This window comes from Pseudopodoces humilis, chromosome 7, assembly GCF_049639895.1.
Source record: "Pseudopodoces humilis isolate 2021_Gansu_Grassland_sample_001 chromosome 7, ASM4963989v1, whole genome shotgun sequence".
Lineage (NCBI taxonomy): Eukaryota > Metazoa > Chordata > Aves > Passeriformes > Paridae > Pseudopodoces > Pseudopodoces humilis.
In genome coordinates, this window is record NC_142206.1 from 26529005 (window position 1) to 26556821 (window position 27817).

At 39.9% G+C, this 27817-nt stretch overlaps 1 protein-coding gene across 1 annotated transcript; it reads right to left on the bottom strand.

Annotated features, from left to right (window-relative positions):
• Positions 1 to 234: 234 nt before the first annotated feature.
• Positions 235 to 26459, bottom strand: LOC102106432 (cytosolic phospholipase A2 epsilon-like). Its single transcript, XM_005522495.3, has 20 exons — positions 26348 to 26459; positions 24412 to 24484; positions 16791 to 16927; positions 16361 to 16492; positions 15952 to 15992; positions 15080 to 15122; positions 14431 to 14494; positions 13123 to 13283; positions 12843 to 12935; positions 12159 to 12196; positions 11329 to 11485; positions 10685 to 10821; positions 9992 to 10214; positions 8703 to 8817; positions 7887 to 8024; positions 6935 to 7042; positions 5629 to 5820; positions 4986 to 5152; positions 3359 to 3542; positions 235 to 2495 (listed from the first exon to the last, which is right to left on the bottom strand). The coding sequence occupies exons 1-20, from the start codon at positions 26372 to 26374 to the stop codon at positions 2257 to 2259; spliced, it is 2469 nt and encodes an 822-aa protein (XP_005522552.2). The 5' UTR covers positions 26375 to 26459; the 3' UTR covers positions 235 to 2256.
• Positions 26460 to 27817: the final 1358 nt, after the last annotated feature.

A 27817-nucleotide genomic window follows, 5' to 3' on the forward strand; every position in this document is an offset into this window, starting at 1 on the left:
TGGAGCCAGCTGGCATAGACTCTGTTGGAGATGGGGGGAGCTGCTGGCATCTTCTCACATAGGCCACCCTTGTAAGCCTCTGCTACCAAAACCTGGCCAAACTGGACAACACAGGAGTGTTCAGCTGAGGTAGGGAATGACTGGACCACCCTGTGGTGGTGTAACACCAGCCAGAAAGTAAACTCTAAATAAGCCACCCCCTCTCACCCCTCCCATCTGGTAAGGGAAGGACAAAAGGAGAGATATATGGGTTGATATAACAATTTACTGAAAGCAAAAAACAATGTGATAAGAAACACATAGTAACAGAAGAAATATTAATAATGGTAGTATACAAAATAAAGGTGTTTTACCCATGAAAAATGTATTACCTCAACTTAGTACAAGGAAGGAAAACAGTAGGCCGGTCTCTAGGCCTCTGTCACCTCTCCTACCCAAGGGTTCTGTCTGCTGGAATCTCCTCCACAGCAAATGCTGCAGGGCATGGAGCTGGAGACAGCCCATCCCAGATATTGGCTGTCAAGTGCTTCTGCTTGAATAAAATCTAGTAATAGTACCAGAACAGGCCCTTGGGACAAAACATCTCATGTGAACATATTAAACACCATGCCAGTGGCTGAGAAGCTACCATTTCTGGTTTGCTTCAGATCATCTGAGATTTTAGAGTGCATCACAAATTCTGAGATGGGACATACAAAAGGTGAAGCAGGCTGTACAAGGCATCTACAGAGTTGTTTCCATTGTCTCAGGAATACATGTTTTCCAACCAGTCTGATGCTGGTAAAACCAGGAAGGAGCAGGTGCTCACCATTCCTATCAAAAAGCTCACAGGCAACGTCAGAGTATCCAAACCTTACAAAAATATTCCCAACAAGGAACAACAGTTGAGAATAGAATCTGCACCAGAGCTCCTCAGAGCCTGGAGACTTTACAAAGCTGATGGAATGCCCAGAACTTTACAGTCACAGGAGGACTTTGACAAGTATAATGATACCCTCCCTGTCAGGTATTAAGGAGTCGGTCATGATACCCAATGTGACAGTTCAGGTACCTTAGTTTGAGCTCATGAGTGGCTGCTCAGATAAAACAGTAAGCAGGATTTTAGAATATAAGGCAGAAATTGTCTATGTACCTTATTTGTGGAAAGGAGAAACTCTGCTACAGCTCTTGCCTACTTGTTTTAGGCCAGCCTCTGAGGGCTTCTGTAAGGCTCATCTTGGCTGACCCTTGACAAACTCCTAGATGCCAGCATCTGCCTTTCTTTCACAATGCTCCTGTGTGACTTTTACCTAAAACCAGCAAAACCCAACTTCTTCACCAGCTCCAGATCTCAAAAAGAATACCTCTCTCTCTCCAGTTACTCACATCTGAGGAAGAATTCACGCCAAAAACAGAAGCTCCACATTTCTCTCTGCTGGACCTTTCTTGGCCTCAGGTGTATTTGAGTATGGGATACACTGTGATGCAGTGAGCAGAAAATTGGTATCTTACTTAATGTTTCCAGTGTTCAATTACCATGCATCCTGCAATCCCCTTCATGTGCTCTCTGGTTTTTTAATAGTTCAATACACTATAAAAAAAGTTGCATTTCAGGGAGAAAATTGCAGAATCTATATGTGATCTGGGATAGGACACAGTTGGTTGTGAGAGGAAATAGCAGTAGTCCTTCAAAACAAATTCTGAAGTTTGATTTAATTGATAAGATTATGTATCATGAAACACCTAAATGGCCACTGGCTCTGTTGTTCAACACGAATTTGAAAAATAAAACATGCTTTGCAAAATATTTATTTCACAACAATTCATGACCAAAAATAAGCACCGGGGAAACAAAACTTTTTAAAGGTAGAAGGCCTCTTAAATCAGGTTATTAAAACAAAGTAAAATGTTTTAAATTGGTACTGCATGGTCGCCACCTTCTGTGTCTGAAAAGGGCTTTATGGTTTTGCTACCAATAGTCCCAGTGAAATGCCAAAATATTTTGCATGTGAAATAAATATTAGCAACTAGTCACCATAAGAGAGTGCAGACAAATAGAGCTAATGCTATTTCCCTATCACACACAGCTGAATCTTCATCTTTTGAACATCAGAGTGAGATGGTATTAACAAGAGAAACTGCTGAGTTTAATACCCCAATTCTGCGTAAGATTGAGAAGGTTACTTAGAAAGACATGGCCTCTGTCAAGAATGGTGAAGTATTTATCGTATGTATGCTGCCTTGGTAAATGCTGAGTAAGGGACAGGAAAATGCTGTTCAAGCAGAGGGCTGTGCTTGTGATACTGGCTGGCTCAGGGCTTGTTTCTTCCGTGCCACAGCCGTGCGCAAAGCCTGAAGAATCATGTTCTCGTTGTTCATGATGTTGTAATTAGTCAGCTTCAGAAGCTTGTTGAAATCTTCTGCTTTCAGCGAGACCTCTCTGGTTGAGTATGGAGAAGAGAAACTGGAGATATCAACCTTGCCCTGTTCCATTTCAGCAGCAGTACGTGACATGCCTGTCAAGAGAAAAAAAGGAATGTGTTCGTATAGTCCCACAGAAATGCCATACTTGATAGATCAATAATAACTTGGAGAGATCATATGTGCAATTAATATGAAGATAAGTGCAGTGCTATGGTCTCTGAGAAATGTACTCCTGAACAAAGCCTATTGGAGTAAAACAAATGTCATGAAATGTCATTTCTATTGCAATCAGCACCATCTACTGGCCAACGCATGGCACATCATTTTGTGTGGTCTCCCCTGCTCAAGGCTTACCAGGCAGGATCTTTGGTACAACAGAAACTAAAAGGAATAGAAATATATAGGACAAGAGGAAGCAGAATATTAGTTGGCTTAGAAACCATCTTAAAAGCAGTCTCCGTCTCAAATACTAGTCCTGAAGAGTACTTCATATACTATTGCTTTGTTATGCCAGCATATTCTACCATCATTCAATGGCCTAGATAGAAGGCACAGTGACCCTCCCCAGAACCATTCGATACTGTGATTCTCACCTAGACTTGACTGTCATAAAAACACACATAATTTGAAATATATGCTTTGTTCTATAAACGAAAGTAAAAAATTTTAAAAAAAGTAAACTTCTGGAAATTACTAGACGAGATTAGTTTCCATTCCTCTAATTGAGGAACACATTTTTTCTATTCCCTGAATTGCACAAAGACACAAACAAAATTATGCACAAGACCACTCCAGTTTTTGCAAACAGTTTGAATAATCCCATTTTGCAATCTATTCACTAGTATGAACAAGTAAACAAAGAGGGGGTTCTATTGGGTAGAGGAAAAAACACCCAGGGAATGAGAATGGAACTATTCCTTGAGTCAATAAGGTTAGCTGGGTACTGCTGACTTACCAGGTGCTACATATCTTTGAAAAGTGTCATTCACTAATGGAAAATAAAGCAGCAGAGGAGCTCCTGGAGTGTCTGCACCATCGAACATATAGCACTCTTTCAGGTTCTTCTCATCATCCATCAGTCCAATGCAGGGAAATGGAATTTCCTGCTCTGCAAAGTATCTGCAAGCCTGCTCCAGGGGCTGGTCGACAGCAGCAGCACAAGGAACACAAAAGATAGCAAAGATCAGACTGCTGCCAAAGCCCAGCAGTTCATCCAAAGTTGCACGGAACAGACTGAGAGCCAGACACCCAGAAATAATGTGGACATTTGCAGCCCCAAGGACTGCTTTTCAGTCACCTGAGGAGCCATTTGGAAATAGTCTTCCAGGAAAACACCTAATATTAAGATGGCAAAAAGAGTTTAAACCTGTACTAAGGCACATCTCTAAAATGAGACTATGATGTAGAAACAGAACAGATTAATTCAAATCATGTTATAGACCATTAATTAAAGGAGAACTAAGTCAGAAAAAATGTGGATCTAAACCAAACTAAATTTGCAGTCTAAGACAGTAGGATTCCCAGTCCCATTATCTGTTTACATAGCAGGATAACCTGTGATTTGACCTCAGTAAACTTTAGCAAGGTTTTAAGACCAACTTACTGATATCTATAACTATAAAGGTATTAAGAATTTAAGAAATAACATGAGATTTTCAAATAATATATTTTAGACCTCAAAATATAGCACTAAAAGCATTTATCAGAAAGTCCATTTGTGATGACCAGCTTTGTTAAATTATCTAACAAAAAAAGTATCACCTCATTTTGAATTAAGTATTTCCAAAAGATTTCGGAATACAAGAAAGAAGTATAGTTGAGGCTATTGTAATTTCCACTGCAGTACCAAGACGAGTATTTTTCATGTATAATTGCAGGATTGAAGTATCTTCCACTTGAAAAACTGACAGAACCTTAAACACTGAACTCTGTATTTTTTTGGGGTGTCTCTCTGGGGCAGGTTTACAATTACAAGTTGTTTCTATATTTTGAAGTCTAAAACTGTTTATTTATGTGGTAAATACTGCTTTCAAAATGTATATAACCATTTAAACCAAATTAGATTTCTGCTGGAGCAGTAAATGCATTTGATACCTTGCTTCAAGTCCACTATTTAGAGAGAAAATATGTATTTATTAGAAGAGATAAAAATAAAGATTAAGAAACCCATTACTCACTAGGCTGTTCTTGCTAGAAAATCAACATTAAAAAAAAATAATCTTACAAAGCAAATAAGCAAAACACAGATTAAATTCAGCACTTGAGTCACAAAAGTTTCCCAACTTCATTTGTGCTATTAAATATTATATATAAGACTATAATAGACATGGCAACTAGACTTTGTTAACTTCACTTTGCCTGTCTGTATTTCACTGGTGAAGAACTTAAGGGTATTTCAAAAGTAGCTTGAGAAAAATACTCATATTTTCCTCTCTAGAAATTTCCGTTCTTCTTCTAAGGTTCTGAAAACAGCATGTTTACTAAATTCCACTATGTTCCATGTCTCACAGACATGTGTTTGAAAGTAGTGGAAATCAAAGCAAAAGCTGTTGTGAAATAAAATCTGTTTTGAGACTTCTCACCAATGTCTGTGATCCACTTGTGTAGTTTAAGTGTATGATGACATCCACTTTCCGCTCTGGCCTCATAAGGGGTGGGTAACTGGTTTCAAAGAAGAAAGCTGCATCCACCAGCTCCAGGTGTTCCGAGTTGCCTCTCAGGTCATTGGGAGAGGTGTCCAGCAATGTGTCTAAAGAGTGGAAGATTCAGAGCTATTAGCAAACTGCAGAAAGATCTCTGTCAAGTTAGAACACAAAAGGAAGGTGAGCTTCCCTCCCATCCAGGATTTTCCCTTTGATTTAAGGTGGGTAGCATTCAGCAGTCCTAAAGCTCCTTCAGCCACTCCACTCACATTTTGTTTGTCGTATTTCTAAACCCATGAACTGCACCAAAACCCATACAGATGATGCCTTATATGCAGAGCCCCACCCTAGCAATTTTTATTCCTGTGAGGACCTTGAGTACCCAATGACTAAATAATTGAACATTTGTGTTACTGAAAGTGAAAGGTGTGAGGAGTTTCTTCATTCTCTCTCCTCTCAGTGAGCACTAACAGGTATCCACAAAACCCACTCTGTTCTCTTCAGGACACGCAAATGTCCCTCACTAATTCCCAGCCCCTGTGCCTGCTCCAATGAGACATGTAGGCAGGAGAGCCATCCATACCTTTCCATTTTGTGAAATGTTCATGCTGGATATACTCGTTGTGCATCTGGAAGCCCCTAAGGAAGTTGTGGTACTTGGAGACGGCAGGACGATCCGTCAGGATCTCCCGGAGCGTGGTGGAGAGGCCACTCGTAGGAGTGAAAACGCATGTGGCCATCTCATACGGCTTCTCAGGCAGGTCTGGTTGTTCCTCTGGAGATACACAGATAAATGTCATTAAATGGAATTATAACTATAATTAAGAAGAGGCAAGACACAAAAAGGTAAAAGGGTCAATGGGTCTTCTGTAATTGTGTGCTCACGGATCAGCATTGCATTCTTTTCCCTATGATCCGCTGTGAGTTCCAGTTAATTTTGTGACAAAAGTATAAACTTACTTGTGTTTTCTAAACTCTGGTTGGTTACACATGACTAAAAGAACATTTTCTCACAAAACAGTATGATTTTGGTACACACTAAGTAATTCACTTTCCCAAGCAAACAACAAACAGGGGAATTAATTTTATTAATACATTTTAAAGGATTACTGCTTTTAGATTTCATATAGGTTAAATATTAAATTCAAAGTTTATTTTGAAAAGCATAGGAAAATTTTAGCATTTTACTTTTAAACTAAATATTTTTACTTTTAAAAAGCTAGATTGTTCTATTTGGTTCAGTTGTGGACACCTGAATTCAACAAAATTTGCAAATTATTTATATAAACTCAAACATAAGGCTTTGGAGTTCTTTTATGAAAACATAGTCCACAAAAATGTGACCCAAGTTTGTTCACTGACTTTGCTTGAATTTTGTTATGAAGATGCTCCTAAGTATTTCCAAGGAATGGTCTTTCAGTATGGAGCTGCTTCTCAGCTGGTGTAAGAGCTCCACCACTTTGACCTTGTCTGACATCTACTAAGTTTTCCGTTTAGTCAGATTTGAGGGAGGGATGTGCTGTGCAGGGAAAGGAGATAATGGAACAGAAACAATCAAGCTTCTCCCTGGCTAGCAAATACATGACATGAGGCTTTGACAGAAGTATTTATTTCCCAACCTTTTAAAGACAACACTTTGGGGATCACCTTATGTGCCCATCCCTATCTCCTTTACATCAAGGCCTATCTGATGTTGCCTTTCCTTCTTGTCACAGTCTCACTATTTAAGCAAAGCACTGGCTATTCAGTAAAATCAAATAACTTCATTTTTCTGGTATGTCCCATACCCAGAGACTGAGAGAAACAGGATGACAGAAAAGCTGAAAAAATGGGAAAAGTGAGTGCAGTTACCCTATCAGAGGGGTCTGGAGGAAGGTGTTTTGGTTTACCTATTTCAGTCACTTTGTCTTGTGTCCACCTGTGCCAGAAATCTTCTGAATTGTCAGCTGCGTGCCAGGCATCCAAGAGATTTTTGGAGAAGATACTACTCCACATTCCTAGAAAGTGGGAGATGTATAATAAGCAATGCAGACGTAAACACAAGTTCTTTTAAAACTTCTGTCTGCTCCTTTCCCAGTCTTCTCTAACTTTTTCTTATTTGTATCCAATTTTTGCATAAGTTTAGACATCTGTTTCAATGGTAGACTCCAAAGGCAAACTTATTTAAGCAAACTTATTTCAGAAAACATTTCCAAGTCTTTTCCCTCTCACCATGTTTTACCTGGAACTTTTTTTATTTTAAATTTTATATTCAGTTTTCATGTTCCTATTTTCATTTCCTTTTTCCTTTGAAAAATAAATATTCTCAGCCAGCTCCCTCTCTGGTTCTTCTCTTTCTCACACCACTGATTTATTTTCAGCTTTTCATTTGGCTTCCAGAGAGTATCATAAATTTCCAACTTTGAAAAGCTTTTGCAAGCTACAGGAAATGATGCTGCCTCCAAAGCTCTCAGAAACGTACATGACAACTTCTTTGCCATATTAATTTTTATCTTAGACCACATAGTAAAACCAGCTTTGCTGGCAAGGGCAGTTAAATGAATCTTAGGAAACAGAATCATAGAATATCCTGAGTTGAAAGAGATCTACAAGGATCATCAAGCCCAGCTCCTGGCCCTGCCCAGCACAACCTCAAGAATCACACCCCGTTCCTGAGAATTTTGTCCAAACTCTTCTTGAGCTCAGGCAGGCTTGGTGCTGTGACTATTTCCCTGGGAAGTCTGTCAGCTGACTGACCCAGTACCTCTGCTGCCTCATGCTAACAACAGGTTTCTGGGGGAGAATTCCTTGATCATTAATGTTTCTATTAAAATCTTGTCACTCCCCAGGTTGTTGAATTACCTTGCATAAAGCAGATTCGTGACTCTGGGAGTTTCTTCATCAAGCGACCCATGAAGAACTCGCTGCCAAAATCCTCTGCACGAATGAAGGCGCCGTATTTCAGAAAGCCCACTTCGTATGGCGTGAACTCCACCCATTCTGCCAACACATGCACCAAAGTTAGCTCCACTATAGAAAATAGTCCAGTTGCCAGGCTTGGAATAAGGCTCTCAGACACTAGCTCTCACAAGAAAACTGGCTTAGCTACATGTCCTGAGCAAACCCTGCCAACAGCCACTGCTGAACCAGCTATTCACACTGTCCCCAGGTTTGGAAAAGAGCTATCTCAGGGCTGGGAAAAAAATTAAATTCTTTTTATCTAGTGAGTACAAAGTTTTCTCATGCAAGGTGGACTAGAACTCCTATTGACTTCTATTGCCTTTAGCCAGCTATGAAAATCAGAGTAATAGAATTGTTTGGATTGGAAGGGACTTTAGAGATCATATAGTTTCAACTCCCATCATGGACCAGAACATATATTAAACAAACTTAAATCTCTAGTGAATCACTTTCTTGAAGAATCCATATAATTTCTGAGACTTTGTCACAGAACTATGTTGTGTTATAAGTCTGAAGTTAATACCTTAAAATACACAATCACATGTGAAGAGCTCTTAAAAAATACTGAACTCTTCATGTGTACCATGTGCCAACCCAGTTACTCTTTACATTTCTGCTTCTCTGAGCTTGGAGTGAGAATTCATCATTACTTACTGTATCCCCAAAGGCTATCTCCCTGGGTGAAAATATAGCTCTTTTTCACAATTGAACCATTACCTCTGAAATCTTTGGTGGCAACTTTGTCCTTGACATTAAGGGCAAGGTAGATGGGCAGTGGGTTCTGACCTTGGTTCACTGCCTGACGTTGATCAGAAAGTCTGTGGTGACTTTTCTGGATTTGAAAAAAAAACCCAAATAGTTAGCTTATAGTCAGTTCCTAAAAAACATCAGCTCATAAAGATTAAGACATCTTTTTCCTGAATTTGCTTCTAAATTTATTTCCATGTGTTTGAATAACAGAGGACGAGAAAGCAGGAACAATTTCTCTTAAGACAACCAGCCATGTTCAGCTTTCAGTATACAATGACAGCATTGAATCACTTCACTTTCTGTTCTAGCTTTGTATGGTTAAATGTAAGTTAGAATATATGGCATATCCAGGTAATCCAAGTGTTATCATATCCTTCATCTGTTAATGATGAGTTCTTCAAGGCTGCATGTTAATGACCCTTCTAATTGAGATTTCTTTTTTTAAATACTATATTGAAAGTTAACATCCACAGAGGAAAAGCCCTTGAGCTGTCCAATACTAACAAATTATACAGGTAATGGAGGTTTTGAGTATACTTCGGCCAAATTAAATTCTAGCAAATTTTGCCATGTAGCATTGAGGCTGGAAATACTGTGTGAAATATGATATGAAATAAGAGTATTTAATTTTATCTGTTTCATCTAGACAAAAAGCAAACCATGTTTAGAGAATTTTGAAATAAAATAGCTTTTTTTCCAGCTATCATCAGCCTGGAGAAAGTGTGGAAAGTTTTTGTTGTGTAATTACAATAAAATTAGAAATAATGAAGATCCTGAGAAATCAAATTCAAAGGCGCTGAAAGGCACCCACTGTAGCTAATATATCTCAGCAGCTCTGGGTCTATATACTTATCACTAAGTCACAAACTGCTGGACGTAACGGGTACATCTTCACTATATTCAAGTTAAGAGGGCAGCTTGTGCAAATATTGCGGCAGTGGAGAGATAAAAGCATAAGGCTATAAAAAACACCTAAGAACCTTGAAATTTTTTTGCACAGCTGTAGTGTTAATAAGCATTCTGCTTACTTTAGAGCTAGCATGAGCATTTCTGATACATTCAATCCCACTTCAGGCTCCAGGATAGACATACACTGTGTCTCCAAGTTATTTATATAAATAAGTGATGTTCTGCCTATGCACCAAGTACAGTGTTACTGACCAGGTGTCTCTTCCTAGGGCTCTTTGAAAGTTTCTTTCAATGACTGTAAATATTCAGTCAACAGCTTCACAAGAAGAAAGGTGTATAGACATTACCCCATCATTTAACATGGCTTCAATCATGAGCCCCCACAGATCAATAAAAGATGTTTTATGTCCTGCTTGGGTCCTTTGGCTCAGCTCTCTGTAATAATTCCTGAGACTTTTCAAGCAAAAAGCCCCCATCTTGCACTTGGCTGCTTGCTTCCGTGCTTCAACTATTACTTCCCCAAGATCCTTACGCGACCAGTCAGCATCTTCATATAGCTTTGTCATTGTCCTGCAGACAGGAAACATGATGGAATGCAGGGAGAAATGAACAAGATGCTTTTGAAACTCAAATAATAAACTTTGTAGAGTTTTGGGTGCATATCATTTTATCTTTTAGTTATTCTCCTCTTTGAGCTTTGAGTAGAAATGCAAGTCTAAAGGCAATCAGTCAAAAATCACTTAATCTGAGATTAAGATGCAACATAAGCAGCTACACCAGCTGTCAATGTTGTGTCTGTCAAACAGTAAATAATAATAAAGGATCATTTTTCATAGGATTAAGGATATTTACACTTCTAATAAAGTCTCCTCTTTCGGTTAGGGATGGGTCACAATAATTCTTTCATTCTTGGCACTCATAGCCCGAAGATGGAAGCAATAACTCAATTGATCACATTTACCCTTTCTGAAACCAAGACAGAACATAGGCTTTTCTTAACACAGCAAGATCCAAACAACAGTATCAAACTGACTCCTCACCATGTTGTGCCAGATGAACCACTGATGTATGAAACACAATCCAGAACACGCAACTTTTGGAGACCCAAAATGCTGCCATACATGGCAGTGAGTGCTCTTATGCCACACCCTGCTGTGGTCACAGCCACTATAGGCACCTGTTGGACATGAAAAAAAAATAAAATAAAATAATAATGAAAAAATAAAAAAAAAAAATAAAAGAGAAGCATAGGTGAAAGAGTGGCATTAAAGCACAAATAATGTTGAAAGATTACAGAAATACAAAAGCAGCATCCAGACATTAGTAAAAGAAAGTATATAAATTAAGAAATAAAGCAACATTTCTCTATACTGTACATCCATGTGGAATATACTAGGTCTTATCACTTTAAAGAAGATTTTAAGGAAACGCAGACCAAACTTTTGGTTTGGATGCCTTCAAATAATTCACTTGTAAGCTGAGTCGAAACAGATTTTGCTCATCAAAACAGACAGTTGAACTCTCCAGCTGAGACCACACTGGTGACAATGTGCCCTGGAGGATGAGCTGGTGTTAATGATCCTCACTGCTTATCCAGGTGGAGGTAAAAAAAATCATCCCTCATTTCCAGGCTTGAGGGAAAGGAGAGAGAAAAATCCCCCAAAAGTGCCCTTAACTGGTTTACCTCATGCTCTTGCAGATCTTCCTCCAGATGAAGAACATCCTTTAAAGCAGCAGCAACTACCTTCTTTCGGTTTTGCAGGAAATTCTGTTCATCTGTGCAGAGGTCAAAGCCCAGGCGGGCGTCAAGGTTTCTTGGTCTGAAACACAGACCCTGGGTCCTGAGACCAGGGCACAGGTATTGTATTATTAGTCACTGTGGACAACTCCAGCTGTGCTTGTGTGTGTTTACAGATCACTTTGTGGACAGTATAAGGTAATACATAAGGAACGACAGCACCACAGACAGACCTCTGCTAATTGCTGTAGCTGAAAATGAGAATGCAAATAGGAAGGCAGTGCAAATCATGACACACTGTCCACTATGTATCTACTACAGACTTCTGGTTTTATTTGCTCATATAATTAATTTTTCAAGTTTCAGTAGTGCTGCCATACATCCTGTAACTAGATAACCACTGTCAACAGGCACTGCAGCTGTGAAATTAGAGAAATACCTAAGATGCCTTGAAGTTATTTTGTTTGTTTAATTCAGAACTGTGATTTCTTTGCAGAGCTCCTCACTCCATCTGTGGGCATAATAGTGCACATAAATCAAGACCTATTTCTGAGATGCACTAGCAGCTTGGAAATTTGGAGGACAGGGGACCCATGATTTAATTTGCCATCAATTAAAAAGCAGAACCTCACAAATAAAAGCCTACAACCCAATAATGAACTCACATATCTGTTCCCATCTGAACCTGAATCAACCCCTGCTGATTTCAAGTGAGCTTTGTGTAGGAGCAGATGTCCTCCAGTTACAGAATCAGGTCTTGCTGGAGACTCACTTACCATTCATTTGCCTTTGTGTACAAGTCAATTGTCCTGTCCTGAAAATCACAATAGAAACAGTGTAAGCATGCTCAGGTAGTTACTCCAGTGCCTTCCTCCCCCACTCCATCCAAGGCCTGAGTTTCACTATTTTGAATTCAGCAATGTGGCCAGAGAATCTGGCCAGCAATGGTCTGGACTGTGAGAGACCTTCACAAGTTCCAGCACAATCTGGGTTGAGTTAAAGTAAGCCATTCACCCTAGCTAGGTGAGCTTAGAGCCCCTCAGCTCCTCGTATTTTAACATTCATTATTTGGGAAGGTTGTTGAAAGCTGGGCATCTGAATCATACACATATGTATGATCTCTATTTTATCTTCTACTTCAGGCACTCCCTTTGAAAATATAAGGCCTAATTGTCATACCCATTACTGTTATTGTGTGTACTATGTTGATGAATGTACATATTGGACATGTCCTGAACAAGTTAGTTTAAACTCAGAACAGGGTTTCACAGAGCATGCCTGGATCCATGTGCAGAACAAAAGAAAAAGTATGGCACACTTGCAGAGTGACTGTCATTCACACCTTACACCATAGCATGCTTCGTGTCTGACAGGAGCTGAATCACTAAGCTCTAAGACTGATCATCCACCAAACTGAATGCATATTGGGCTGTTTTCTGTTCAGAAAGACTGGTTCTTACCTCTCCTATTGCTATTTTCTCTTGTATAGGAAGTGAGTTCAGAGGTAGAGTCACAGATTCATTCATATCCCTTTCATTTTGACTTGATATAGACTGGAAAAAAGGGTAAGACAAAAAATAAACAAGTTACCTATTAAAAAAAAAATAAAGGAGAAAAAAAGTTTAAAGCTGTCTCACATATATGCATTAACCAATTGCTAGCATACGCAGATCTACACACACATACTCAGCTCTTAGAGGTCCCCAGAGAAAGAGCTACATGTTAGTGATGCTCACGTACCCTGCTGAGCCGTCTGCGCCGCGGCAGAGCCACAGTGAGCGACGACTGGTTGTACTTGATGCAGTGGAACCTGGCCGGGGACGTCGGGCACAGGCAGGAGCTCAGCGTGTGCGTCTGCGTTCCTTCATATGATCCGTCCACAGTTAATGCAAACTTCCTCTCTGGAGCACAGGTAGGTCAAACTTAAGCACCACTGCACTCAGATAGACATGTGATAGGAGAGACTACAGCTCTGTTTTAGATAATGATTCATAGCCAATAATAGTTTGGCTATTCTTTCTTCTGAAAGTCTGAAATGTGCAAAATGCCTTTTTTATTACACCAGAATAATGTTTGAGTATTACACACTGTCTTATTGCTGAGATACTTTGAAAATTTTGGATTTTTGGGAGAAACACAGTTTTTTTGTATCAGACCACAGTTCTCTTTGGTATCAGTTAAATCTCAGTCCCTCTATCATGCTTCTCTTTCCTTCAACCTGTAATATTTCTTTTGAAATATTTCTAGCACATGCAAAATAGTGTCTGGTGTTTTTTCCTTTCATGCAAAAAGCATCAGATATGTCTGCTGAAGGAATTAAAAACAGTCTTTATGAAGAAAGATATCAACCCACCCAAGGTTCAAGGTGAAATATATTCCGAAAAGCTACACATTCCAAACTACATAGTCAGCCTTCAAAATAATTACCTCACTTAAGCATTTTCAGTCACATCTAGCAAACTTTTTCACTGAGCTCAACTGGATGTTAGAACAAGATACTTTAAAAATTGCATAGGAGGCACACAATTCCACAAGTATGGGCTTGACATGGCAGTGACACACTGCTTTAAGTGTGCAGCAAATATCTTTCTTAACATATTGTGCCTTGTGTTTCACCCAGTGGCATGTCTTATATTTTTATACCTAAAGAAATTCTATAGAGTTAGATAGTAAAAGAGGCCCTGCTCTCATTCTGCCCATTATTTTGTCCCAGAATCCAGAAACAACAGAAGTTAGCTTCAGTTTAGGACCCAAAAAAACTCAATTCCTTTCACAACCGCTTTGGAAAATTGTAAGTATCTGGTAAGACGTCACTGCAGAGGAAAATATTTTGTGGGGGTATTAGACCACATGCTCATCTCACCACATTCAGGAATAATCTGTATAGTTTTGATCAACTACAACCATCTCCACAGGCCACTGGCATCAGTGAGATTTTGTCTTGCATCCTAAAGAATTTTAAAACCAGCATGCTCAAGTGTAAAACACTGACTGCTTCTGCCATTAAGTGGCAACCTGATTTGCTCCATAAGACAGTGAAAGGCTCACCCATAGTGTCCTTCCTCAGCCTCCCGTCGTTCACCTGCACATCCAAACAGGAAACCTCACGGGACTGTAAGAGACAGCAGGGGCAAGAGACAAGGGCATTCACTGTCAGCAGAGCTCGACCTCATCCAGTCCACTGGAGACATTCCCACGGGGTCTTGGGGCATACACCTCAAGGGAGAGATGGTGTCAGCCTGTAACCCCTCTGCCAGGTCTAGGGAGATGGGGTTGGACTTCCCCAGGGGAAATAGCAGACTGCATAGAGACGAGAAAAGAGAATGGATCTGCTTTCTCTGCCTGCAGGAGCAGCCCTGCAAGGGCCTGGGGGAGGATCAGCCACAGGAGAAGGCTCTCCAAATGGGGTACCCATCTCTTCCCGGGCAGAGGGAAGGATGTCACACCCCTGAGCTCAGCTCAGTTTAGGCAGAGGCGAGCACTGACAGCAGCACACAGTCTTCACGGCTTTAACTTCTCCCAGCCTGAGTCACTAGCTGGGACACATGGGAAAGCCAATGCCAACACCAGCTTTAGGCTGTGTGTGTTGGTCTTGGTCAATGCCTCCATGCCACCACAATGGCCTGGTAGCTTTAACACCAGCTTTGCAACAAGCATTCTTATACAGCAGGGAAAAGGACTAGGAAATAAAAATTACCACTAGAACTCCATTGGTAACAATGTTTTCTGGAGGATCTGGACTGAAAGGCAAAATGGAAAACATTCAAAACCAGCACATTCTTATTTTTCTTTCTTCTGACTCTTCTTTAAGCATTATTTCATTACCTTTGGACTGGCAGCACAGATAAACAGAATCAGACATTCCACATGCATATTCAATCCAGTTTACTTCTCACAGGTTAGAGTCTGAACTTGACAACATTTGCGGAAATCCACCAAACAGAGGAGGTCCTCACTGTATCAGACAGGGTAATTTTCTGACACACTGAAGACAGTTTACACAGGGATGGCATAATCACACTATTGCCCAAAATTGTTCAGCTCAAACCTGTGGAATCAGAGCTAAAAAGCTTCTGAATTCATCCAACATGCCATTAAAAAAAAACCAACAAAAACACAGGGAAAAAATTACTATTTGCCTTAAAAATCAGCAGCACTAGGACTGATGTACATACTTATTCTCTCCATTAACTGTACAGTCAGCAAAACACAGAAGAAAAAATGTTATGACAGAGCAAACATCTGGGATCCCACAGTAAGGAAAAAGAGAGAAAGCTTAAAACTTCCTCCTATGTAGATTGTGCCTTTTGACTTGGTGAGCAGCTGCCATCAGAGATATCTCTGTGCTCCCACCAGCACCTGTGCTTGCTTCTCTGTGTCTGGATGCCCAGTGTAGATGCATGCATACCATGCACCATCATGCATTCCTTCTACATTAAACACTCTACCCAAAGTTACCTTCTGTTTTATTCAGATGTTGGCAGTGCTAGGGGGCTGCAAGCATGAACTGATTTGTAGCAGTAACCTTGTGTTTCCATCTTACACCTCCAGCTATTTCACCTTACGCACCTGCTCTCCATTGTGAATTCAACCTCCAGCTCCTCTTTCCCCTGCAAAAGAAAATTAAGGCAGTGACCGCAGCTTAGTCGCCTGTGAAGAGAGATACCCTACAGGAATCTGTGCCCTTCAGGGGTCTCTATAAACCAGTGTCCACCTTTTGTTGCTGTACATGCAGCAGATCTAATTTCCTTGGTGTTCTATCTGTTATGCTTCTAGTATCATATACTTCTAGCATCTTATCCATTAATTTAGCAGACTCCTAGCATAGGCCTTGCAGAATAAGTGGAATGCATACTGCAGGGCCTCTTGGTGGCTGCTCCCCTCTGCTCCCTCTTGGGGTGCTCTCCACACAAGCATTTTCTCACCTGACCCTACCCCTTATTGCTTTGTCCTTGAGTTTTAACCATTTTATCCATACCTGTGGATTCAGCTGGAAACTTAGCTGAATGTTTTCTCCAAGCTGGATTTTGGAGACATCAAAGAAAACAGTGAGGAGATGGTCATCTTGAGTTACTTTGTCCTCATCACAAACCTTCAGCTCCAGAACATTCTGGGGAAAAAATAAATGAATATGAAAGTTTTAACAAATATAACATGCTACAGATATTTCATTTTAGTTGAAGAACCTTGGGAAAGAATGAAAATATAGAAATATTGCAGCTGTTCTCTGTGTACTCTATTGACTATGCAGGAAGATACAGTCTTATCAAACTATCAAAATCTAAATAAGCACAGTATGAGAGTGTCAATACTTCACAAGGGATTCTCAGAAGGACCAGCAGAGTTGAAGGAATGCATAGTATGCTTGATATCTGATAAGAACAGCTGTTGGAGGTCTGCATTCTTACCTTAACTTGGCTCTGAATTGTGAAGTGGAAGGTCTCATTCCATGTTGGGTTCTTGCTGTTCTGGACGGTCTTGGTGCGGAAATGCTGCACTGAAGCTGTTGGCAGGCTCAGGCTCACATAGCAATCAGACTGACTTACTGTTGAAGACACGGAAAGCAATCGACCAATGAAACAATCTAGTCCCCATAAGGTGGGCATTTTTAAGCTCTGTACACAAAGCAATACACAGAATCAAGGCCTGGCACTGGCTAGGGTACTATCAAGCTTCTGCTAGACAGCCATCGTGCTTTACTATTGTGAAAGCCTGTCAGTGTGCTCTTCTTGAAAACTATTTTTTTCCAAGTCCTGGGGAAAAAAAAGTAAACATTCAAAATATACAGCTGTGTTGCTAAAGAGCCATCCATACACACAGGGGCACATACACACAGTGGCCTCACAGGGCTGGCCACCGTGGACATTAGCAGCTGTGACAGGACCTGCACATGGACAGAGCCCAGCTCCTACACACTGGGCTTCCACAGGTAAGCATGAACATGCCTTTATACATCTAGAGTAGCTCTGGATGTAAGTCTGTCTCATCTAATTTCTGAGCATCCTTTCTTTCCTGTATGACCTCTGGTTGCCAATGCAGAAGAGTCAAGAGCTCATTGCATTTAAGGTTGGTATGAAGCCAAATTTCCGTCACAGAGGGCACATCTACCATTTTCTACTTTATTTCAGTCTGCTTTCTTCCTTTAGGAAAGTTAAAAAAGGAAACACTCAACAACAGAGTTTTTCAACAAAATATTAAGAAAAAAAATTCAAGAAAAGAAGATTCATCATCTGTGGAGATGAAATTATGGAATTTAATCTTCTGTGAAGAATATTATAAGCATTGAAATGTTGAGTTTGATGGATAACATTTGCTTTGAGAGGTAGCTGTATTGGGGCAGAGTTTTCAGCAATAAAGCTGTATAAAAAAAGGTATTGCTTAATGTCACTATTTCCACCTGTGTCTCTGTGCCTCAGCCAGAGTGGCAAAGGTTTTTGCAATGCTTCATGTACAGGTGGAAGCTTGTCTGCGCTTCCCAGCACAGAGCAAGCTAATATTGCTTCTTTGCACAAAATTGCATTGCTCTGCTCTTTCCATTCGAGGCGTGTTCAGGTCAAAGTTCTCCTACTAATTCTAATGTTTCTAGATGTAGGGAGGGCAGCTTTAGTGTTTCTATTTTCCTTTCTCAGCTGAAGAGGCCAGTTGTAAAGTGTAAAAGCTCCATTGTAGGAGCTTTTAGTAGGAAGGAGTGGTTAGCAGCAGTGTGTAGGGCTTGCATCATCAACAAGCACTTTCATTCTGAGGTCAGAGTAATCTACTGGCAAATATACTTGTCATCATTATTAGGAAATAAAACAGCAAGAATGAAATCATTAGATTAACAATCTTGTGGACCCACACTCAAAAGTCAGGGATGGTCACCCTACAGAACATGATCTCTTAGTTAGGGATGACATCCTACACAAGTGCCGAAGACAGCATTGCCATAAATGCCAGTCCTGTTAGTAGAATTGTATTTCCTCTTTATGTAATGCCATGTACTCAAGCATTCCTGCCATTGCATAGCAGACACACCTTCATCTGAACTGCATCTGAATAGGCCTAAGTCTTGTCACAGTTTTACTGGCAGACTTGACTTTGGGAAACACAAAACAATTGACTTGGCCCATTATTGACTCCCCATGTGTAACTCAAGAATTAACAAAATCAGCCTTTCCTCCTCTGCCCCCATGACTTCCCTGAGGCTTAAGTCATTTTTTCTGAGTATCTCTGAATGAAAGAGTAACTTTGACCAATAAAGTAGTTGTCATATATATTAAGATATATGATTTAAAAAAAAATCAAAACATCAAAACACACAGAAATCAGCTGAGCTTCTAACAATTCTAATAGCTCCCAAAGTTGTGTCTATGTACAGAAAATGTTCCTATAAAAATCTTTTGGGATCTTGAGAAGCCCAGACTGATATTAGCACGGATTGCTGTTGGCTCTTGTCTCTGAGAAAGATCAGAAGGATCCAAATGGGTAAGTCTATGGGTGAACCAAAGTTTATTTAATTGACATTTCCCAATTATTAATACATTGACTTCATCTGTTGCAAAGAACACAGTATTATTTTGAAACTCCATCAATTATTTTTTGACTGTAAGTGGTCACTATCTGCTTCTGCACTGTATCTTCCACCTTTAAGAAATAAGTACCTGTCAGACAGCAGAGCTCTGACTTCTCATTCAGACCTCTGACTTTCTCAGAATTCTGGCAGCCACTAAACAAGCATGCTCTTCCCATCTGCAAAATATGTTTGGTGATGCCCTTTGTGCTTCAGAAGCATCCTCTGGAACCTAATTATCTCTTGTTTGTAAATTATTTTCCAGATGTTGAGAGGCATTTGCAACACCCAGGAACCTTTTTTACACAACTCTGATACCTCGGGCTGATGTTCTGCCTGAGCACCTCCAGGTATAAGTAGTGGGTGTGTGAGAAATGTCACTCCACAGCCCATCCTGTGCCCTGGTGGGTCTCACTGCAGTATCCCTCTGCCTCTTCATGTACACATACAAGGCTCCCACTGCCAGCCACGTGTGAGCAAACCTCCATCACCCTGTATGAAAGCCTAACCAAAACCCAACTACAGCAACTGGGCTCTCACGGGACACACACAGCACAGCATCACACCAGTGACCTGCTGGGTGCCTCCCCTCCACCATGACACGCTAACAGCTGTCACACATGCTTGGGATGGCAGCCGTGGTATTCCTGTGGGGCAATATCCGGCCAAAAGCAGGTGTGGCAGCAGGTATTTATGAAAGCACGGTCTCCTTGTCCAGTTATTACACTAATTATCTTGTGTCTAATTATCTTCCAGGGTAATAGCAGGCAGGACTGGATCTTAATTGTGCTTTACCATTAGGAAGCATTTCAACAACATGACCCATGCTAATAAACACCATAGCCACAGCCCCATGCTGCATCCCAAACAGCAGGACACCCACTCATCTGGCTCGAGCTGAAATCTCACCTGCCTCATAGAGAGCTCAGATTCAAGCACGGCTCAATCAAACATTTTAATATCAATTCCATTTCCTTTTTTGATTTAACAGCTGCAAGCTTCAAGCCCACCTGTAACCTGGGCAAAAGCTTCAAACATCCTTCTCCTCATGGATTTCAATTTAGCTCCTCACTGTTTCTAGGAGGTGGATTTTTCATGACACTAATGGTATAGTTTTTTTCTTCTTATGCTGAAAGGACCTGAACCAAGAATATGATCTCAAACACTGTTTGCCCAGAGCATCTCCTTGACCTGATCTCCCTGTACTTGGATCCAGCCAAGTCACAGAGTATAAGATATCACACCAGATGAGAGGAGCATTTTTCTTCTTTTTCCCCCACTTCATAGCTGAGTAGGTATCTGGCTGAGGGTGAGGGGACAAGTCAGCATCGCTGTCTTCTAGAGGGCAAAATATTGAGATAATTGATGTCATTGAAACTTTTAATTTTTTTATTTTTTTTATTTTAATACCAATGTGTGCTACTTCTATGGCATTCCAGAAAGCAATTTACAGAGAGACTACCAGAATTTGTCCTGTCCAAGAAGATCAGTTCCTGTCCCCAGGGAGCATTCAGTATTCATCTTCTAATAGATAAACTTCAAGAAAAAGCCTTCACACTTTCTCCCACCCTGTCCTTCACTCTGGGTGGAGCACCCTACAAGTATCCCTAAAACCGTATTTATGTAATCTCATTTACATCCCTCCTTAAAACACTCCTTTGTTGAGATGTTGCTAAACAACCTTCCTTGTTTGTCCTTACCAGTACACATCCTCTGCTTTTATAATCCTATTTCTTGCAGCACCTAGAACAATAGGCTGTTGGTTTATAGTTGCAACTGCTTAAATGGTGAAGTAAGTAATAAATAACAATGAAACAAAAACAACAGTGCAAGAACAGACCAAAGGAAGTCTGCATGTTCCTGCAATAAGTATCATGGTGGAACACAGTTCTTCAAACAATAATGTATTTCACTGACTATATTTATTTCCAGGATCTCAAGAGACTCACACATGAATTGATCTCATATGTGGCATAATTTCTATGCAATTCTGTAAAAAGTTCTGTTGAAAATATAAAACACACTTAAACATTTTATAAAATACAGCACCCAAATTGGCCTTATATTAAAAATATCCAAAACTTGAAGTTTCCAAAATTAAAAAAGCAAAGTTTAAAAAAAAATAAAAATCTGTAAAAGCAAAAACAATTTCTTACTAAGAAAATTATGAAGAGTATTTTTAACTCTATACTGGTCAAGGTCCATATAGCCAAGGGCCCACATTCAGTGTCCACTGAGGTCCCTATCTTAGGCATTTTCAGGAAGCAGAGAATGATGGCTTAAAATTGCAGAATTTAGTATCCCCATGCAGTAGCCTACTTTCACACTCTAACACTCTGCTTCCTTGCTTTTCCATTTGTTAATTCCACTTAAATACTTAATTTCTCTGTAGCATCTTGGTTTTTAGTCCCTTTGCCCACTTTTTTTGGGGGGAAAGACCTTTGGTCTTATCAAGGATGGACATCATGCATCACATTTATAGATGAATCTCTAAGGAGAGTATAAGAGGGAAAACATCATTTAATGCTCTCTTAGCCCTCACAATTTAAGATAGAGACTTCCTGAGCCTACTTTGAATGGATTTTTTTTTTCTTCTATGAACTTGTCCAGACTCTGCCTGCAACCTGCATAAACCTTGGCATTCATGGTCTCCTGCCATGGTGAATTCCCAAGCTGAACCACATGCTGTAAAAAGCCATGTCTTTCTGTTTGTTCCAGAGCTATGGTGCTTGCCCAAGGTGAGCAGCTGATCTTGAAATTTGAAAAATCTCAGCAGACAAAGCTGTGTTTTTAAGGGTGGGTTGGATTGATGCACATCCAAGTCTTACCCCATTAGGGAACCAGGATGCTTGCGGAGGACACACCCCAACCTGGGAACTGGCAAGCAATCACAGGTCCAGGAATATCAAGAGGCCAAATGAACCTGATGACCATGTGGGTGTGCTCAGTGAGAAAGGGGCATGTGAAGAAGACAAACAAGGCACTAAAGTCATATGTGTTATCAATGATATCAGATATGCATTAATACACGAGTGGAAATTAGTGTTATAAATTACAAACTAAGGGATCAGTGGGAAGGGCGCATTAAAAAGATTCAGGTTTTAAAAGCAGAATGAGACCCTTTAAATTGTCGTAGTTAAAAATACTTTCTTATACACTGAACTCCTGTTAAAGGTCTTTTACATTCCATAAGAGAAGTTAGTGAGGTTTTGAGATTCTTTTGTTATGGATTAATTTTCCCATCTCTATTACCTGGAAAATGGAGCAGATAAACCAATAATAAAGTTAACCTGCAGCACCAGGCTGGGAGACCTTTTAAGCATTAGATGACTATTAAACAAAGTGATCTGAAAACTCTACAGAAACCTAGTACAAGGTTAGGCACAACTGGCAAGGATAGAAGAAGCCAATATAAAATGTCAGAAAGTGCTAAGATGAATGAAAAATAGGTGACTCTTGCCAACTTGTTCTAGCTATAAAAGTTAGCAAGAAAGAGAAAGTTATAAAAACAGGGCTGAGAAAAGGAAGAATGAGAAAAAAAAGATCAGTGTTAGGAAAATGGTCCTATACAGAAGTCTACTTTGCTGGTGATGGAGGATATGTGTCTCTGAGTTTGTAAACCTGTCTCAAGCTAATCTCTAGGGAAACTGTAAAGAAGACTGAATCAACTCAACAATGCTCCCCTGGTTTTACACGAACCAGCAAAATTTTAATTGCATTTTTTTATCTCAAGATTCCCATTTTGCTGCTTCTCAGTGGAAGTCCTATAAAGTTATGAACATTCCTTTTGCACTAGCTTTTACACTGTCAGAAAAGTTAAGCAGAGGTTAAATTAATTCTTTTAAACTTTTGAAATATTGGTTTGTGTTATATGATGAAGAGCCTGTCATTGGAATCTGTGACTTACAGAAGTCTGGCTGCATAGAAAAATATGTCCTTAAACAGTTTAAAAGCAAATCTTTATGATAAATACCTCTGACAAATTTCACGCTCAGTAAGTTAAATGTTACTGGATATAAGCAGCTGTCAATCAAACTAGAGTCAACATTTAAACATAAGCAAGGCAGTGCTCCCTGACTGCTATGATTTTCTTTTCCTACATGATAAATGTCCACAACAAGTAAATCATTCATCTTTTGCAAGTGTTTGTCCTGGACTTTTTGTGCAAAATTTTGTCCCCTCCAAAATCACCTCTGTCACACAAATAGTTCTTTAGAAAGCTCTGTAGGCAGGTGGGACATGGCTTGGACTGGGAAGCAGAAAAGGCTGAGCATTTCACTATCTGTCCCATGCCCTAGAAATTTTCTAGTATTGGATAGGACAGCATCAAAACATAGTAAACCCCATTCAGAAAAAAAAACCAGCTTAAAGATGAAAATGAAAAGCATTGATCTAGATGAGAAAAAGGTCGAGAGGAAGTTTGGTAAGCTCACTGTCATGCAGATGTTTTAATAGAACATCATTATCTATGGAGATTTCCTAGATATAGGGATATATCTAGGGAGCTATCTAAGGGTTGCAATTTTTCCACACTTCTTTTTTCCGTTCAGTGTACATGTTTATACATTCAAATAGGTTTTAGCTGTAGAAAGGGATTTCTCTCCAGACTATAACTGAGCTTCAAATATGCTTTCCATGCTGTAGAAGTAGTCCAGTGAGAAGGTTCACATGGATTCCTCTTCATACATTCATCAACAACAAAGCATCTTACTGCTCTTCACTAAAAGAGTGAGAAACTCTTTTTCATGTAACTTCTGTCTCTAGAAAAACTGTTGCAGAACTTGAAGCAAATAATGTTGTAAAGGCACAAAAATATCTTGTCCTGGATCTTTTTAAGTGAACAACTTTTGCTTGGTCCTGCTCATATAGAGACTTTGTGCATTCACATCTTTCTATGTGTATAAATAAATAGATGCAAGACGATCAGCCATCTTCTCAGATAGGAGGAGGTGGTTGTCATTCAAGCCATTTTTTCTAATGCTTTGCAGTTCAGATATTTATGGACCATTAATAAATATTTGCAAAACTATAATTCTTGGGCAGTTTGTAAAAATATTTAAGAACAGAAAAAGCTAACTGTGAGCCATGCCTACTGCTGAATGAAAATTGATAATCCATAAGAGGTGCCAAGTGTGCAGTCCTGAGCTCACATCAAATATTCTTTGGCAAGCCCAGGGTTACACAGGGTGTACATTGCTGTAAGAAGGAACCATGGAAATAAAATTCCTATTGCAATCTTTCCTGTGAATAAAAGAACGTTTATCTGCAGATTCAGATATGAAATATTTCATGTAATCTGTGCAAATATGTTCTGCATTACAACTGGTGGCTAGACTTCAGTATTATATTGACAAAGATACAAGGGTACACACATCTCCTCTCTCCTTTTAAATATAGTCTGTGGTGTTTGTGACACTTGATATATTCAGAGTAGTTTTACAAGCAGGAGGATGCTCCAGGGGTATAGCAAAGGTACTCACACAAGTCTGCTTTCCTGGCATTTTTCATCTGTATGATTTTTACGGTGAGCAAGTTGCATGGAGACGGTTCTGTCTGTTGAACAGCACACAAAATGCATGGGATGAGAATGCAAAAAGGAAGAACAGAAGTATAGTTAGAGATAGAATTTAATTGTTTCAGTTCCAACCAACAAAATAATTTCTAAACTGAGGTTCCTCCTTGTGCATTGACTTCTTCCCAGAATTCTTGTAACCTGGTGTGACCACAGACCAGGCTTCTGACATCCTCCATTTTCCATTCTGAGGACACTTGTGGTAACCTTCAGCTTGAGCTATCTGACTCTTAGAACCCAATCTCATAAAAAGATGTGATAGAGAGCCTTTCTTTGCTATTAATACAGCTGACACACATCTTGGTCTGAGAAAATTAACAGGATGTCATATATATCCAATATATTTCACAACAAACAGCAAACAATCTAGCAGGGCAGGAATGAGTAACGATATCATGGTGTAATGATGCTGCTCATCAGCTGATTTATAGCTACATAATTACAGTCTTATGTCTGATATAGAGCAGTGCTGGCTTTTAAAAAATGAGGACCTGGAAAGGGCCTTCCAGAGACCTATCCCAAACTTCTCTGGAGGAGTGAGTGAAAGGCACAATTCTAATTACTTCTCTGTGAATAATTCAGCTCTGTGAATAAATCAATCTTCCTTTAAGAAAAACTCTCAGGAATGTATCAAAGGAAATATTTGCCACTTTCCAGTACTTAAAGGTGGCTTTTAAACAAAAGACTAACTTTTTACACAGCTAGTTATAGGAAGAGAGGGAACAATTTTAAACTAAAAAAGAAGATATTTAGATCAGATATTAGAAAAAATTTTTTTACTCAGAGGGTGCTGAGGCACTAGAACACGTTGCCCAGAGGAATTGTGGATGCCCCATCCCTGTAAGTGTTCAAGGGCAGGTTGGATGGGGCCTTGGGCAACCTGGGATAGTGGGTGATATCCCTGCCCCTGGGGGTGGGGTTGGAGCTAGATGATTTTTAAGGTTCCTTCCAATCCAAGCCTTTTTATGATTTTGGAAATCCACCTAAACCTAAAAGACATTTAACAAACTCACAAGGAAACAACTTTGAATGTCATCCTTTCATCTTAAACAAGGATCAGAAAAATGTGGTACTTAATATGTAGGGGCTGACATTGAGGTACTTTTCTCCCCCTACATAATGTCCTTCTTGAAGGACTAAAAAGAGGAAAAATATAAACTTAGTGCTCTAAATTACAACGAAAACCAAACCAGCCAAACAAACAAACCCAATAAAGCAACAACACCCCACCAAAAATCCCACCAACAACAGGAAAACCAGCCCCAAAAAACCTCCAACAAAACCACACCAAAAACCAAGAGGAAAGAAAAAAACTGAGTAGTGATGCAACAAACATGAGAGACAGTTCATGCATACTGCTGACAGAGCAGGGAGTATCACTGCAACAAATACATAGATCAGTATATAACAGTACATTACCATTCATTCCTTTATGCCCCAAAACTGCCACAATTTTTAAGAGAGCTGTATTTAACATCTCATGTAATATTAGTTTCCTTACTTTCCCTATGCATTCATTGGCATTAGTGATAACTCCTTATTTTTCCTCAGTGTTTTGTTTTGACTAGCCCAGCTGGGTGGAAGCAAAAAGGTAACTTTTCTTTATTAATTGGGAATTTTCAAAATAGAAAATTACTACATCATTGAGGTTTTTGCATTTCTGAAGGCCAAAGCACAAAACCCAGTCTGAAAGAAATCTTGCTTTGCTCTCAGCCTCGGTGCTCAGGGTAATTCTCTGAGCTGAAGATACAAGAGGTGAAACATCCCATCCCACAGCAGGTCCCCTCTGCCCCCAAGGGCAGCAAGCTCAGCTCATTGCAGAGCCTCCTCTTGTATCTCCTTACCTGGCTCTTGCTGTAGAACAGCCCCATCGTGGTCTTTTCCCCGTCTGAGCCAGGTGTGAAACGTGGTAGTGGATGTGTCTGAAGGAGTCTCAGGCAGGCAGCTCCTTGTGCTTTAAGCGGCCAGGAGCCCGCAGGCAGGTGTGTGAGTGCCTGACTCAGCTCAGCCTCACCCCGCCACCACCACTTGAGCAATCCCCAGCTCCTCCTCCTCTTCTTCCTCTCTCTGCCCGGGAGCTGAGCACTGCTGCACACCTGCACCAAAGCACCTGGCTCTGGCACTGCAGAAGGATGGTCTCCACACTTGTAGTTAGAGGGAAACAAAGACTGAAAAGTGATCTTCCCTGCAAGGTTATAGGCACTGAACAAATGTTTTACACTTTTAAGCGCCCTCATCACTTTTTGAAGGAGCCGCAATGCTCTTGCCTACAGGTGAGCTGTCAAACTGCAGTCCCTTGTGAGGAGGTGACTGGCAACATCCAGGGACCATCTGGCTGCCCAGGACATCCAAACAGACCAACGTGCATACAAAAGCCTTTTTACAACTTCCTTTGCTTTTAGGGAGACTGTGTTCTTTGCTTAAAGACACATCTGAAAGAAAGGTTGTTATCCCCATCTCACCTTCCAGAAAGGTTGTTATCCCCATCTCACCTTCCATTTTGCTCTATTCAGGCAGTAAATTGTCTTTCAGCCAAGCAGATACTGCAGTGACAAATATTGCATGAAATAATTCCCAAGTCACCTGTTGAACCTTGTGAAGAAAAAACTTTAAAAGCTTGCTCGCTTGCTCAAAAAATTTGTTACTTTGCGCATCTGAATTAAAATATTTCAGTGAGCAACCTCTAAGAGGATATATTTGGGAGAGTGAAATTAATGTTGAAATCAATATTAATTACTCCTCATGTTCTCACATACTCTTGATGTCTTCACATTTATAAGACTTCACTGCACAGGACACTACACAGCATGTGAGGTGGTCCCTGCCTCATTGAGTACAAAAAATGACTGAACAAGAAGTAAAAAAAATGGGAATTTGGGTTTTGGTTTTATGTTTTTAAAATCATCCTTGCTATTATAAAAAATAACAGATTAATCAATTTCAAAATAATCTAATTTCACTTTGCAATGAATTGAGAACCCATTGATAAAGGTAACTTCAATGACATAATTTTAATTTCCTGAAATATTTGGCACTTTAGGACATTCTAAGCTAAGAACTAGATCCAACAAATGTCACCCAGACAAATTTTGAACTCATTAAGAATCAGATCACAAGAAGCAGTAGTCAAAGGAAGGTAACCTAAAGGAAAATATTCCTAGAGAAATGGCAATAAAACCTCAGCTACAAGCCTGCATGTTTTTATCAGTCATTTTAAATATCATGACACTAAAAAAATAATATATATATATAAAACAATCACTAGTGGTACTCTGTTTCAGAAAGACAATATTGAAACACTGGGGAAGCTGAAG

Bases quoted from the DNA above. Each gene is read 5' to 3' on its own strand.
- LOC102106432 (XM_005522495.3), bottom strand. From the start codon at position 26,374: ATGGGGCTGTTCTACAGCAAGAGCCAG. The intron at 16,928-24,411 runs GTGAGTACCTTT...TGTCTTCAACAG, and splicing joins TGCCAGGAAAGCAGACTTGT to TAAGTCAGTCTGATTGCTAT. The intron at 10,822-11,328 runs GTAAACCAGTTA...CATGTCCAACAG, and splicing joins AAGATCTGCAAGAGCATGAG to GTGCCTATAGTGGCTGTGAC.